The 16,213-nt window shown below is 38.1% G+C and overlaps 1 protein-coding gene across 5 annotated transcripts in view; it reads left to right on the top strand.

Moving 5' to 3' along the window:
- Nucleotides 1-16,213, top strand: part of RFX3 (regulatory factor X3) — a 297,517-nt gene that overhangs the window by 173,624 nt on the left and 107,680 nt on the right. For all 5 annotated transcript variants that reach the window (XM_068552215.1, XM_068552212.1, XM_068552213.1 and 2 more), the window contains one exon: nucleotides 9,545-9,642. In XM_068552215.1, coding sequence (XP_068408316.1) covers nucleotides 9,545-9,642 — 98 coding nt within the window. The remainder of the gene's footprint in view (nucleotides 1-9,544; nucleotides 9,643-16,213) is intronic.

The raw sequence follows: 16,213 nt of genomic DNA, 5'->3' as shown, positions 1-16,213 counted from the left end.
TCTTGCCTCTCCCTCCCATGCTCCCTATCCGACCCCTCTAGGTGGTCACAAAGCACAGAGCTGATCTCCCTGTGCTCTGCGGCTGCTTCCCACTAGCTATCTATTTTTTTCTTTTTTTAACATCTTTATTGGAGTATAATTGCTTTACAATGGTGTGTTAGTTTCTGCTTGATAACAAAGTGTATCAGTTATACATATACATATGTTCCCATATCTCTTCCCTCTTGCGTCTCCCTCCCTCCCACCCTTCCTATCCCACCCCTCTAGGTGTTCACAAAGCACCGAGCTGATCTCCCTGTGCTATGCGGCTGCTTCCCACTAGGTATCTATTTTACATTTGGTAGTGTATATATGTCCATGCCACTCTCTCACCGTCACATCTTACCTCTCCCCCTCCCCATATCCTCAAGTCCATTCTCTAGTAGGTCTCTGTCTTTATTCCCGTCTTGCCACTAGGTTCTTCATGACCTTTTTTTTTTTTTCCTTAGATTCCATATATATGTGTTAGCATACTGTATTTGTTTTTCTCTTTCTAACTTATTTCACTCTGTTTGACAGACTCTAACTCCATCCACCTCACTACAAATACCTCCATTTCATTTCTTTTTATGGCTGAGTAATATTCCATTGTATATATGTGCCACATCTTTTTTATCCATTCATCTGATGATGGACACTTAGGTTGCTTCCATGTCCTGGCTATTGTACATAGAGCTGCAAAGAACATTTTGGTACATGACTCTTTTTGAATTATGCTTTTCTCAGGGTATATGCCCAGTAGTGGGATTGCTGGGTCATATGGTAGTTCTATTTTTAGTTTTTTAAGGAACCTCCATACTGTTCTCCATAGTGGCTGTATCAATTTACATTCCCACCAACAGTGCAAGAGTGTTCCCTTTTCTCCACACCCTCTCCAGCATTTATTGTTTGTAGATTTTTTGATGATGGCCATTCTGACCAGTGTGAGATGATATCTCATTGTAGTTTTGATTTGCATTTCTCTAATGATTAATGATGTTGAGCATTCTTTCATGTGTCTGTTGGCAATCTGTATATCTTCTTTGGAGAAATGTCTATTTAGGTCTTCTGCCCATTTTTGGATTGGGTTGTTTGTTTTTTTGTTATTGAGCTGCATGAGCTGCTTGTCAATCTTTGAGATTAGTCCTTTGTCAGTTGCTTCATTTACAAATATTTTCTCCCATTCTGAGGGTTGTCTTCTGGTCTTGTTTATGATTTCCTTTGCTGTGCAAAAGCTTTTAAGTTTCATTAGGTCCCATTTGTTTATTTGTGTTTTTATTTCCATTTCTCTAGGAGCTGGGTCAAAAAGGATCTTGCTGTGATTTATGTCATAGAGTGTTCTGCCTATGTTTTCCTCTAAGAGTTTGATAGTGTCTGGCCTTACATTTAGGTCTTTAATCCATTTTGAGTTTATTTTTGTGTATGGTGTTAGGGAGTGTTATAATTTCATACCTTTACATGTACCTGTCCAGTTTTCCCAGCACCACTTATTGAAGAGGCTGTCTTTTCTCCACTCTATATGCTTGCCTATTTTATCAAAGATAAGGTGACCATATGTGCATGGGTTTATCTCTGGGCTTTCTATCCTGTTCCACTGATCTATATTTCTGTTTTTGTGCCAGTACCATACTGTCTTGATTACTGTAGCTTTGTAATATAGTCTGAAGTCAGGGAGCCTGATTCCTCCAACTCCATTTTTCGTTCTCAAGATTGCTTTGGCTATTCGGGGTCTTTTGTGTTTCCATTCAAATTGTGAAATTTTTTGTTCTAGTTCTGTGAAAAATGCCACTGGTAGTTTGATAGGGATTGCATTGAATCTGTAGATTGCTTTGGGTAGTATAGTCATTTTCACAATGTTGATTCTTCCCATCCAAGAACATGGTATATCTCTCCATCTATTTGTATCATCTTTAATTTCTTTCATCAGTGTCTTATAATTTTCTGCATACAGGTCTTTTGTCTCCTTAGGTAGGTTTATTCCTAGATATTTTATTCTTTTTGTTGCAATGGTAAATGGGAGTGTTTTCTTAATTTCACTTTCAGATTCTTCATCATTAGTGTATAGGAATGCAAGGGATTTCTGTGCATTAATTTTGTATCCTGCTACTTTACCAAATTCATTGATTAGCTCTAGTAGTTTTCTGGTAGCATCTTTAGGATTCTCTATGTATAGTATCATGTCATCTGCAAACAGTGACAGCTTTACTTCTTCTTTTCCGATTTGGATTCCTTTTATTTCTTTGTCTTCTCTGATTGCTGTGGCTAACACTTCCAAAACTATGTTGAATAATAGTGGTGAGAGTGGGCAACCTTGTCTTGTTCCTGATCTTAGTGGAAATGGTTTCAGTTTTTCACCATTGAGGACGATGTTGGCTGTGGGTTTGTCATATATGGCCTTTATTATGTTGAGGAAAGTTCCCTCTATGCCTACTTTCTGCAGGGCTTTTATCATACATGGGTGTTGAATTTTGTCGAAAGCTTTCTCTGCATCTATTGAGATGATCATATGGTTTTTCTCCTTCAATTTGTTAATAGGATGTATCACGTTGATTGATTTGCGTATATTGAAGAATCTTTGCATTCCTGGAATAAACCCCACTTGATCATGGTGTATGATCCTTTTAATGTGCAGTTGGATTCTGTTTGCTAGTATTTTGTTGAGGATTTTTGCATCTATGTTCATCAGTGATATTGGCCTGTAGTTTTCTTTCTTTGTGACATCTTTGTCTGGTTTTGGTATCAGGGTGATGGTGGCCTCGTAGAATGAGTTGGGGAGTGTTCCTCCCTCTGCAATATTTTGGAAGAGTTTGAGAAGGATAGGTGTTAGCTCTTCTCTAAATGTTTGATAGAATTCGCCTGTGAAGCCATCTGGTCCTGGGCTTTTGTTTGTTGGAAGGTTTTTAATCACAGTTTCAATTTCAGTGCTTGTGATTGGTCTGTTCATATTCTATTTCTTCCTGGTTCAGTCTCGGCAGGTTGTGCATTTCTAAGAATTTGTCCATTTCTTCCAGGTTGTCCATTTTATTGGCATAGAGTTGCTTGTAGTAATCTCTCATGATCGTTTATATTTCTGCAGTGTCAGTTGTTACTTCTTTTTCATTTCTAATTCTGTTGACTTGAGTCTTCTCCCTTTTTCTCTTGATGAGTCTGGCTAATGGTTTATCAATTTTGTTTATGTTCTCAAAGAACCAGCTTTTAGTTTTATTGATCTTTGCTATTGTCTCCTTCATTTCTTTTTCATTTATTTCTGATCTGATCTTTATGATTTCTTTCCTTCTGCTAGCTTTGGGGTTTTTTTGTTCTTCTTTCTCTAATTGCTTTAGGTGCAAGGTTAGGTTGTTTATTCGAGATGTTTCCTGTTTCTTGAGGTAGGCTTGTATTGCTATAAACTTCCCTCTTAGAACGGCTTTTGCTGCGTCCCATAGGTTTTGGGCCGTCGTGTCTCCATTGTCATTTGTTTCTAGGTATTTTTTGATTTCCCCTTTGATTTCTTCAGTGATCACTTCGTTATTAAGTAGTGTATTGGGTAGCCTCCATGTGTTTGTATTTTTTACAGATCTTTTCCTGTAATTGATATCTAGTCTCATAGCATTGTGGTCAGAAAAGATACTTGATATGATTTCAATTTTCTTAAATTTACCAAGGCTTGATTTGTGACCCAAGATATGATCTATCCTGGAGAATGTTCCATGAGCACTTGAGGAAAATGTGTATTCTGTTGTTTTTGGGTGGAATGTCCTATAAATATCAATTAAGTCCATCTTGTTTAATGTATCATTTAAAGCTTGTGTTTCCTTATTTATTTTCATTTTGGATGATCTGTCCATTGGTGAAAGTGGGGTGTTAAAGTCCCCTACTATGATTGTGTTGCTGTCCATTTCCCCTTTTATGGCTGTTAGTATTTGCCTTATGTATTGAGGTGCTCCTATGTTGGGTGCATAAATATTTACAATTGTTATACCTTCCTCTTGGATCGATCCCTTGATCATTATATAGTGTCCTTCTTTGTCTCTTGTAATAGTCTTTATTTTAAAGTCTATTTTGTCTGATATGAGAATTGCTACTCCAGCTTTCTTTTGATTTCCATTTGCATGGAATATCTTTTTCCATCCCCTCACTTTCAGTCTGTATGTGTCCCTAGGTCTGAAGTGGGTCTCTTGTAGACAGCATATATATGGGTCTTGTTTTTGTATCCATTCAGCCAGTCTGTGTCTTTTGGTTGGAGCATTTTATCCATTTACATTTAAGGTAATTATCAATATGTATGTTCCTATTCCCATTTTCTTAAATGTTTTCGATTTGTTATTGTAGGTGTTTTCCTTCTCTTGTGTTTCTTGCCTAGAGAAGTTCCTTTAGCATTTGTTGTAACGCTGGTTTGGTGGTGCTAAACTCTCTCAGCTTTTGCTTGTCTGTAAAGGTTTTAATTTCTCCATCAAATCTGAATGTGATCCTTGCTGGGTAGAGTAATCTTGGTTGTAGGTTTTTCTCCTTCATCACTTTAAGTATATCCTGCCACTCCCTTCTGGCTTGCAGAGTTTCTGCTGAAAGATCAGCTGTTAACCTTATGGGGATTCCCTTGTGTGTTATTTGTTGTTTTTCCCTTGCTGCTTTTAATATGTTTTCTTTATTTTTAATTTTTGACAGTTTGATTAATATGTGTCTTGGCATGTTTCTCCTTGGATTTATCCTGTATGGGACTCTCTGTGCTTCCAGGACTTGATTAACTATTTCCTTTCTCATATTAGGGAAGTTTTCAACTACAATCTCTTCAAATATTTTCTCAGTCCCTTTCTTTTTCTCTTCTTCTTCTGGGACCCCTATAATTCGAATGTTGGTGCGTTTAATGTTGTCCCAGAGGTCTCTGAGACTGTCCTCAGTTCTTTTCATTCTTTTTTCTTTATTCTGCTCTGCAGTAGTTATTTCCACTATTTTATATTCCAGGTCACTTACCCGTTCTTCTGCCTCAGTTTTTCTGCTACTGATCCCTTCTAGAGTATTTTTAATTTCATTTATTGTGTTTTTCATCATTGCTTGGTTCCTCTTTAGTTCTTCTACATCCCTGTTAAATGTTTCTTGCATTTTGTCTATTCTATTTCCAAGATTTTGGATCATCTTTACTATCATTATTCTGAATTCTTTTTCAGGTAGACTGCCTATTTCCTCTTCATTTGTTAGGTCTGTTGTGTTTTGACCCTGCTCCTTCATCTGCTGTGTGTTTTTCTGTCTTCTCATTTTGCTTATCTTACTGTGTTTGGGGTCTCCGCTTCACAGGCTGAAGGTTCATAGTTCCCGTTGTTTTTGGTATCTGTCCCCAGTGGCTAAGGTTGGTTCAGTGGGTTGTGTAGGCTTCCTGGTATAGGGGACTAGTGCCTGTGTTCTGGTGGATGAGGCTGGATCTTGTCTTTCTAGTGGGCACGTCCACGTCTGGTGGTGTGTTTTGGGGTGTCTGTGGCCTCATTATGATTTTAGGCAGCCTCTCTGCTAATGGATGGGGCTGTGTTCCTGTCTTGCTAGTTGTTTGGCATAGGGTGTCCAGCACTGTAGCTTGCTGGTCGTTGAGTGAAGCTGGGTCTTGATGTTGAGATGGAGATCTCTGAGAGATTTTCGCCGTTTGGTATTATGTGGAGCTGGGAGGTCTCTTGTGGACCAGTGTCCTGAAGTTGGCTCTCCCCCCTCAGAGGCACAGCCCTGATGCCTGGCTGGAGCACCAAGAGCCTTTCATCCACACGGCTCAGAATAAAAGGGAGAAAAAATAGAAAGAAAGAAAGAAAGAGGATAAAATAAAATAAAATTAATTAATTAAAAAAATTTTTTTTAATTTTTTAAAAATAAATTTATTTTTTTATAATAATAAGAAAAAAATATTAAGAAAATTTTTTTTAATTTTTTGTAATAAAAAATTTAAAAAATTATTAAGAAAAAATTTTTTTAATTTTTTGTAATAAAAAATAAGGAAAAAATTATTAAGAAAAAATTTATTAAGAAAAAAAATTTTTCAAGTAAAAAAAAAAACAAAAAACGGATGGACCGAACCCTAGGACAAATGGTGAAAGCAAAGCTATACAGACAAAGTCTCACCCAGAAGCATACACATATACACTCACAAAAAAAGGAAAAGGAGAAAAATTAATATATCCTGCTCCCAAAGTCCACCTCCTGAATTTGGGATGATTCATTGTCTGTTGAGGTATTCAACAGATGCAGGTACATCAAGTTGTTTGTGGAGCTTTAATCCGCTGCTTCTGAGGCTGCTGGGAGATATTTCCCTTTCTCTTGTTTGTTTGCACAGCTCCCGGGGTTCAGCTTTGGATTTGGACCCGCCTCTGCGTGTAGGTCGCCTGAGGGCGTCTGTTCTTCGCTCACACAGGACGGGGTTAAAGGAGCAGCTGCTTCGGGGGCTCTGGCTCACTCAGGCCGGGGGGAGGGAGGGGTACGGATGCGGGGCGAGCCTGCGGCGGCAGAGGCCAGCGTGATGTTGCAGCAGCCTGAGGCGCACCATGCGTTCTCCCGGGGAAGTTGTCCCTGGATCACGGGAGCCTGGCAGTGGTGGGCTGCACAGGCTCCCAGGCGGGGCGGTGTGGAGAGTGAACTGTGCTTGCACACAGGCTTCTTGGTGGCGGCAGCAGCAGCCTTAGCGTCCCATGCCCGTCTCTGGGGCCCGCGCTGATCGCTGCGGCTCGCGCCCATCTCTGGGGTCCCCGCTGATAGCCGCGGCTCGCGCCCGTCTCTGGAGCTCGTTTAGGCCGCGCTCTGAATCCCCTCTCCTTGCGCACCGCGAAACAAAGAGGCAAGAAAAATGTCTCTTGCCTCTTCGGCAGCTGCAGACTTTTTCCCGGACTCCCTCCTGGCTAGCTGTGGTGCGCTAACCCCTTCAGGCTGTATTCACGCCGCCAACCCCAGTCCTCTCCCTGCGATCCGACCAAAGCCCGAGCCTCAGCTCCCAGCCCCCGCCCACCCCAGCGGGTGAGCAGACAAGCCTCTCGGGCTGGTGAGTGCTGGCCGGCACCAAACCTCTGTGCGGGAATCTCTCCACTTTGCCCTCCGCACCCCTGTGGCTGCACTCTCCTCCGTGGCTCTGAAGCTTCCCCCCTCTGCCACCCGCAGTCTATGCCCGCGAAGGGGCTTCCTAGTGTGTGGAAACCTTTCCTCCTTCACAGCTCCCTCCCACTGGTGCAGGTCCCGTCCCTATTCTTTTGTCTCTGTTTTTTCTTTTTTCTTTTGCTCTACCCAAGTACGTGGGGAGTTTCTTGCCTTTTGGGAGGTCTGACATCTTCTGCCAGCGTTCAGTGGGTGTTCTGTAGGAGCAGTTCCACGTGTAGATGTATTTCTAATGTATCTGTGGGAAGGAAGGTGATCTCCACGTCTTACTCTTCCGCCATCTTGCCCAGACCTGGCAGGCGGATTCTTAACCACTGCACCACCAGGGAAGCCCTCTTCCATCTCATTTAATGTCGCTCAGCAAAGTAACCATTTTTAGAAGTTTGGTGTGCATCCTTCTATTTTCCTTTATATATTTAAGTACATTTGTATGCACATGTGCCCATGTATGCAGATATATACATAAATCAAATTACACTGTAGGTATTTTTCAGCAACATACTTTTTTTCACTTAGAATATGTTTTAGAGATCTTGCTATTAAAGTATGTATCAATCTTACTTTATTCTTTTAACATCAACCATATATTCTACAGAATGGTTTCCTATATTTATTTAATTACTCTGCTTTTCACAGTCATTAAGGCTTTTCCTTCTAACTTCTTGCTCTTATAAACTGTATTTTTAAAAATAATATTATACAGCAACTCTTCAGATGGTGAATACTTCTGTAGAAGAAATCACAAAGATGTCAAATAGTTTGCCTGTTGGTAAATTGCTTTCCCAAACAGTTTTTACATATTTATATTACTCCTAAATAATAAGACCCAGGGAAATTTTTAAGAAATAGTTGATTTCAGATCTAGGACAGGAAATACAAGAGGTAGGTCTGGTCCATCTTATCATAACAGAAAGCATGGGAGTTAGAGAAAGATTACTGTAGTCATGTCAAAAGACAACAGGATACAGTTTGAAGGGTCTATCATTTGTCAAAGATGGGACAATTTTAGGGGAAAAAAAGACTGCTGTGTTAAAACAAATCAAATACAGTATGTTCAAAAGTTAAAAATCATAAGGATACAAGCAAAATCAAACTAAAAGCCACATTGGTCACCTTGCGGAGGGAGCTAGGGGAAAAAAATCATTATTCTGAGTACTGGTAAATAATGAATCATGCATTTATCCTATTCTTCCTGTACAAACCTTTTTTCAGAGTAAGCAAATACTAATAAGAGGAATTCCTTTATAGAATTCTACTGATAAATGAAGAGGGAATAACAGAATCAGATTACCATAAGATTGCAGCCTTTTATTAATTGAAATAATCCCTCTAGAAAATGATCATCAATGACTAGTGATATCCTTAGGTAAAACATAGCTAGGAAACATTATAATCAATGTATCCAGCTGACAACACCTGAACCCCCTGATCAAATAATATTGCAGAATGAGAGACAACCAGCTGTTCTGTGGCAACCTATATGATGCAATAAGAAGTACACAGCTTTTTAAAAATTGAATCTATTCAAGGTCCTTGATCTAACTACCCATTTATAGGAAATACGAAGATAGAGGAATTTATTAAATGACATCTCAGGGATGCTATAAGCCAAATTTAGCATTCTAGAAATTCTACTAGATAAATGATCCAGTTTTTTCAATAACTAATAGTCAAGATATAAAAAGGATGGGAAACTGTTAGAGATTAAAAGAGAAAGATAGGAAATATCAGCCAGATGTAACATGTAGACCTTGTTTGGATCTGATTTGAACAAGCCAACTCTAAGAAGACATTGGAATAATTAGAGAAATTTGAACAATCACTGGGGTTTATATGATATTAAGGAATTGTTAATGTTTTATTTCTGATGTTAGTATTGTGTTCATGTTAAAAGTAGCTCTTTTCTCTTAGGAAAAAAGTGAAATATTACCGGTGAAATGATGCAAATTCTGTACTTACTTTTAAATAATCCTGTGAGGGACTAAAGGGGAAGGTCTGGTGACAGTTATTTATCTTGGATGATGATTACATGGGGTTTATTATAGTATTTTTTATATGTATAAGTGTTTGAACTTTTCCATTGTGAATTTCTTAATTAAAAAATAAATGTAGCATTCACCAGCCAGGTGAAGAGAATTTCATAAATCATCAAAATAAGTGCAGAGCTTTCAGAATTTCACCCTAAACACTTGAAGTGTGTATATACATATATAACTGCAAGAATGTTACAGAATTTATTTGCATAAATGCTACAGTTGATTTGGACCCAACATGCACTTATCTTGAAATTAGCATGAACCTAACAGTTTTCATCATAAAACATTCTCATGTTTATCAACACCCTAGAGAAATCTTTGAGGAAATCTAATGCTGTATATTCATTCTATTGTATCTACCCCTCACCAAAGTCCTAATATTTGCTTTCCAGGTGCAGCAGGTACAGACTGTGCAGCAGGTACAGCATGTCTACCCAGCTCAGGTGCAGTACGTGGAAGGAAGCGACACTGTCTATACCAATGGAGCAATGTAAGTTTATGTATGGAAGTTGTATTCATTCTCCCGCTCCCTCGGTTAGAGAAAAGTAAGGTACTTTCTGACACCTTCTACTCATCCCAAATTGTTTCCTTGTTTTCACAGTAATTTTTTACTAGAGTAGGGTTATTAACTTAAACTGATGTTTGAGCTTAAGCCGATGTATGTTCACTAAGAATATATGGTCATTTTCCTCTCACTTAACCCTAGTAGAATATTTTAAGTTATTAACATTGCTATGCCTTTAATCGTTTTCACTAGGTTGAGAAAAATATATCCCTTGTTGGTGATTTCTATATTATAATAATACCTTCTTAAACCCATGCTTTTTGTTTTTACCAATAAGGTGAATTTTTGTGTACGTGTTTTCTGTAAACTAATATAAAGCTACTATATTAGGAGGGTTTTTTGCATTTATTAAATGAGGTACTTACTTTACGTAAAAGTGCCTGATACTCAATAAATCTTATTTTCCTGTCTGAACTTCTCCTCCCCCTAAAACTCCCAACCCATCTCCTTTGCATCAACAGTAATGTCAATTTGTACATTTATTTCATTTGAGTTTTTCAGACACTTTGGGTTAAGATTCAGGATGTTATTATAAATAAAGGGACTAATAACTATTATAAGTCACCAGGTTTGTTTTCATTTACCACAGGTTTTTGTTAGCAATCTGTTGGATCTCTAAGTTCTAAAATGAATTCAGATTCTCTCATTGACTCTTCTGTGTGCCCTAGGTTGATAACCTCTGCTTTCTTTATTCTTACTGCACCTATTCCTTGGGTGATTTCATAGATTCCCATGACACCAACCACGAGGGCAGGGATTTTTGTCCGGTTTTTGTTGTCGTTGTTTTTGTTCCACTGCAATAAATCTAACACCAGAAGAGTGTATGGTATGTGGAAAATGCATTTATTGTTACCTATTATTATAACTAAACAACTTAAAATCCTGGTTTAACTATCTATTAGTTGTATAATCATGGTCAAAGTACTTAACTATTCTGAGCTTTTATTACTCTTTCCTGGGAAGTGGGAGGGTAATTGCCTTACTCTTTCTGGATTGTTGTGAGGATTTAAGGCTATGTGTGTAAAGCAACTGGCACAGGGCCTGGTATATAGTAGATGATACGAAACTGAAAACTCTTCATTGATCTTGACTGTCTCTCTTTTCTCATTGCGTTTGGTCACTGAATCTGCCTAAATCACCACTGCCTTTAAACCTCCATTACCTATAAAATAAAGTGGAACTCTCCACCTTGGCATTCTCCCCCTTCCTACCTCTCTAGCTTCATCTTCCACCTCTTCTAGGAACAACCAACTTTGTGCATGTTTCCCCAAGTACTCTCCTTTCACACCTCTGTATTTTTGGACATGTGGTTTGTTTTCTCTGCTGGAATATCATTCTGTGCCTTTTCTCTTTCCTTCCAAAACTGCTACCCCCGGTATAGTGATATCTTTATAGACTAACACATCACCCCCTCCCTTGAGACGTGGACCCTGGCTCTCCTCTGCAGTTAACTTATTTGTCCCCTGTACAGTAAAGACAGCACTATACCCAGACTTCCACTTCCACATGGTGCTATGAATGCTTATTTATATTTATCATACTAAGAAGAACTCTCCCTGAATGGGAACTGTTGTCATTTTGTTATTTTATTTACATTTATTTAGGTGATTGACACATAATAAAGGGTCAATACATTTCTGTTACTCTAGTGAATCTATAATACTTTACATATTTTAGACATACTGAATATTTTTTACCTCTTTGTTGTGTAAGGCCAGGGCATCCTGGAGCCTGCTTTTGGAATCTGTACCATAAATCCAAACTCCTGTTGGCGTTTATCCCGAAAAAAAATAAGGATGCCTGCCACTTGGTCCTTTATGCTATCAGGGAAAATAAATGGGTTTCTAGACACTGCTAGAGGTCACTGAATTGTATTGTCGTTTCATTCTTGCCTGTGGTAGATCTGTCACAACTACCTCAGAGTAAAGTCATTATATACTCTACCTTTGTTCAAGCAGGTACCATTTCCTACCTAGTGTGTTCTCCTAGTTCAAAGACATCCTAGGTAAAGCCTTACCAGACCCCACTGGAGAGCTAAGTTATCATTCTGCCATTCCATAACATTTTATCTTACATTTATTACAGCATTCTGTCAGCTAAGAAACCAAGAAAATCTGACAAAAAGAGGTTTAAACAAATTAGGACTTTGATTTTTGTCAGGTAATAAGAAATCCAGAGGTAGCATATTGTGCAAATAACTGGCACCATGTGGTGCAAATATAAAATAAACCTTAGTGGAGAAAATCTTACAAGCTGGCATAAGTCACTTCCCTCTAGTTAGACTGGATTGCACCATGGAAATTGCTCCAGTAGAAGATCTCTGGCCTCACAGAGTGCTACATATTTCTAGAGATCAGGGCAGTAGACATTAACTGGTTATGTAGTAGAAAAAAAATGGCTTTCTTGTCTAGGGAGGAGTGGGTGCCTCTGAAGGTCAGTTCCATCAGCCTGTTCTTCCATTAGGATTAACTTCGACCAGCCGAGCCAGCTTAGTGCTAAGCTAACCAAAGATGACAGGAAATGAGCCTGTAGAAACATCCACAATTGTACTTCCTCTTAGTCTGTGGCTGACATTAGTTTAGCAGCTCAAGGATGTCAGGGCCAAGATTTGCTGGTACGGTAGTAAATTTGCTTTGGTTACAGCCATCACATCTGTATTCCAGACAGCAAGAAGAGGGAAGGTGGAAGAAGAGGATATGTTACATATGGTATATACGTACATATATATATATATGTGTACACACACACACACACAAACACACACACACACAGACACACACAGGCTTTCCCAGAAACTCCCAGCTCCATTTTGCTTATATCTCATTGGCCATAACTGTGTAACAAAGTAGTAGTTAGGGGACTTCTGTGGTGGTGCAGTGGTTAAGAATCCGCCTGCCAATGCAGGGGACACAGGTTTGAGCCCTGGTCCGGGAAGATCCCACATGCCACAGAGCAACTAAGCCTGTGCGCCACAACTACTGAGTCCACGTGCTGCAGCTACTGAAGCCCGAGCACCTAGAGCCCATGCTCCACAACAAGAAAAGCCACAACAATAAGAAGCCCACGCACCTCAACGAAGAATAGCCCCCGCTCACCGCAGATAGAGAAAGCCTGCGCGCAGCAACAAAGACCCAACGCAGCCAAAAATAATTAATTAAAAAAAAAAAAAGTAGTAGCTAGCTGCAGAGGAATCTAGGAATGCAGGTTTGTAGCTTTCATGTCTATATGGTAGATGGCAGCAAGGGAAAAGGGTAGTTGGCATGCATGTTGAGACAGTTAACTCCGTAGTATCTATCACGGTCATTTATCATTGACCCAAGGTAAAGGAGAGTGATTACTAGTGTGTGACTTTGTGAAAGATACACAGCCTGCTTCACTTTCTTCATTTATGAAATATGGAGATAGCTTATCAAAAGTATTTTGTGTAGCTTCTGAGAAATTGTAAACACTCAATAAACATTAGTTATCACCGTACAATTATGTGCTCTAGTTTTTTATTTTTACATTTTCCTCTCCTATTTATGGTTCTGAATTCTGCATATTGCCTTGTGCCTTTTAAAACTACCCCACCGCTGACATTAGGGTTTTCCATATAATAGGTAAATGTGAGATTGGTGAGTTCACTCATTCACAAAACCTTAGAAAATCAGCACCTCTAAAGTTGGCTCTTTAAAATTATAGGCCCCATTTAAGTGCAGAAATAATTCAAAGTAAACATCTCATGCCAACATGAATTTTCTATGGCCCACAAACTCAGTTGGTTAGATCATGACTAATGAGGTCTAGGTCATGAGTTCATTTGCCACAAAGTCCAATTAGTTTTGATCCAGTCTGTGTGGGCCCAGACTGCATCCTCAACTCCAGCTAATTATGTCACAAATGTGCACGTTGGTCAAGATAGAGAAGATGCATCTTTAAAAACCTTTCATTACAATTTCAATTTCAGTACAACATTTGACTAAAGATTCTGTAGCACCGTTTTCATATTTACTAAAGAAACATTGTGTTGCCATGAATTACACTCAAAATTTTAGTAGTTAGAGGACTATGAACATCTTTTTTCAAATATAACCAAAAGAACTTTTCAGCTTAAGCTATTCCAGTCTTTCTGTAATTTTGTAGCGCTGACATTTAACTGTGTACAATTTTTGTCTCTAAAGTTCATTTTGAAGTCTTTATACTCCCTCTTTTTATTTGATACACTTCCATGTGTGTTAGGAGAGAGTATTTCATATTCTTCTGTTCCACCATATTAAATTAATAGCCAACTAGTGTTGGGTCCCTGACTTGGATCATAGTGAGATTCCCACTTCTTTGTGATAACAAATGCTTTTGGCTAATGAAACTCGCAGAAGATAGGGATGCCGATCTTTATCATGAACTTTCAAGCACCCAGTACCTGGCCCTGCAGCCTGTGCATGGTTAGTAAGTACTGGTTCACTGTTGCTCCTGTCACCAGCAGCCCCGTGCCAAGTAGCCGTAATGCAAGGGGTCTCACTCAAGAGGTGATGATAACCCTCACAGATATGTGTCATCACTTATGAAAGTGTGTAATCGTTATAATTTGACAATACTAAAGTATTTACTGGTTCTCTCTATGACTATGGACGTTACTGGTAGCATAACAGGATTTAACAGTATGAGTCAGTGAGTGAGGATGTATTTCAAGTGGACAACTGAGACTGCTTTATAGTGGTGTGTTGGAGTAGAATAGCTTTTTACTCAAGGGAGAAGGTAACCTAACTCTTGTTCCTGCTTATCATTGCTTCTGTAGGAGCCCACATTTGTTTATTTCCTTGCAGTAGTTTTCCCAAGAATATTTTTTACTGGGCTGGATCATAGTCTTGTCCATTGTTATGGATTCTTACAATTTATGATATCTAATAATTTAGTAGATTGTAATTAAAACAGCTGGAAAACAGTGCATACCACGTAGAGAGAGTCCAATTCAATTGAAATTTCTTGATGTAGCCGAGAAATCAATTTTTTTAAATAATGATTTTTTTTCTTTCCCCCACTCCTTTTTTGACTCATACTTCCCCACTTATTCCTCCATCATATTAGTCAAAGTGGAAATAAAGACATCATACTATATCTTGTCCAAATTAAGAAATCTTTTTTGAAAAAACTTTTTTAATTTTAAAGGATTTTCTTATATCAAGTGGTCTTTGAAGCTTATCCGCTGTTTAGAGATGATTAGTGTTTTAAAATGTCAAGGTGTTCATTGTAATGGGTATCTATTGCAATAAGACTTGACTGGTAGAAAGCATTCTCATAATCTTCCTGTTTAAATTAAAGATTTCTCATCAAACCTAATAGAGAATTTACCAAACTGTGTTTCATAAAATGTCCCATTAAAAAGTTCTGTGGTTTCACAAGCAGGAAAACACTGCATGAACTTCTTTTGTGGACTCTAAATTTCTGTTAGTTTTTTAAAGGCTCTGAGAAATCCTCTAGGAAAGAAATGTCGTGTTTTAAAAACTGACCACAGAACTCTTATCTGAATAATATTTAATAACATCACATGGTATACTTTAGGAGGTGATACATTATTAATATATTGACATTGACTAGATTTATTCAAAATCCATTGGACTCACCTTTATTTGAAAATCATATAGGTAGTGCGTTTTCTGAAGCCATCCAATTATCTTTTCCATATGCTTTTAAAATAATTAATAAAAAACCTTAATAGGGATACTCTTCAAGTTTCTATTTTGTCTTTCAGTGAAATAGTAAGTTTTAGGATTTTGCAGGTAAAATTATGCTTTATTATTATTTAAATGTTCTCTGCTTAGAAGAAATGGTTGTATGGTATTTCTGTAATTGAGATGAAGAGGCTACTTTCTTTATGCTTCTACTGATATATACATTCAAATCGGTGTAGGATCTGGTTAATGAATCCACTTGCCACTTGGACTTCAGTAAGTATGTGACTGATTACTTAGAAAGCTCTTGGAGAGAGAACTACCATTTTGTGTAAAAAAGAGCACTGAGGTCCTCTACATTTAGAGAAGAGCCTGTTTCATTCATCTCCAAAAATGGAAGGATTTATTTACTTTTTTTAGGTTTATTTTTTGTTGTTATTCAATTTTATTTTATTATATTTATTTTTTTAAATTTTTATTGGAGTATAGTTGATTTACAATGTTGTGTTATTTTCAGGTGTACAACAAAGTGAATCAGTTATAAATATACATATATCCACTCTTTTTTAGATTCTTTTCCCATATAGGCCATTACAGAGTACTGAGTAGAGTTCCCTGTGCTATATATAGCAGGTCCTTATTAGTTACCTATTTTATATATAGTAGTGTGTATATGTCATCCCAATCTTCCAATTTATCCCTCCCCTCCTTACCCCCTGGTAACCATAAGTTTGTTTTCTACATCTGTAACTCTATTTCTGTTTTGTAGATAATTTTATTTGTACCCTTTTTTTAGATTCCACGTATAAGCAATATCATATGATATTTGTCTTTCTCTGTCTGACTTA

The sequence above is a fragment of the Eschrichtius robustus genome, chromosome 10, assembly GCF_028021215.1.
Source record: "Eschrichtius robustus isolate mEscRob2 chromosome 10, mEscRob2.pri, whole genome shotgun sequence".
In the NCBI taxonomy this organism is placed as follows: Eukaryota; Metazoa; Chordata; class Mammalia; order Artiodactyla; family Eschrichtiidae; genus Eschrichtius; species Eschrichtius robustus.
The sequence above is the reverse complement of the archived record's forward strand: the minus strand, read 5'-3'. Positions and strand labels throughout refer to the sequence as shown.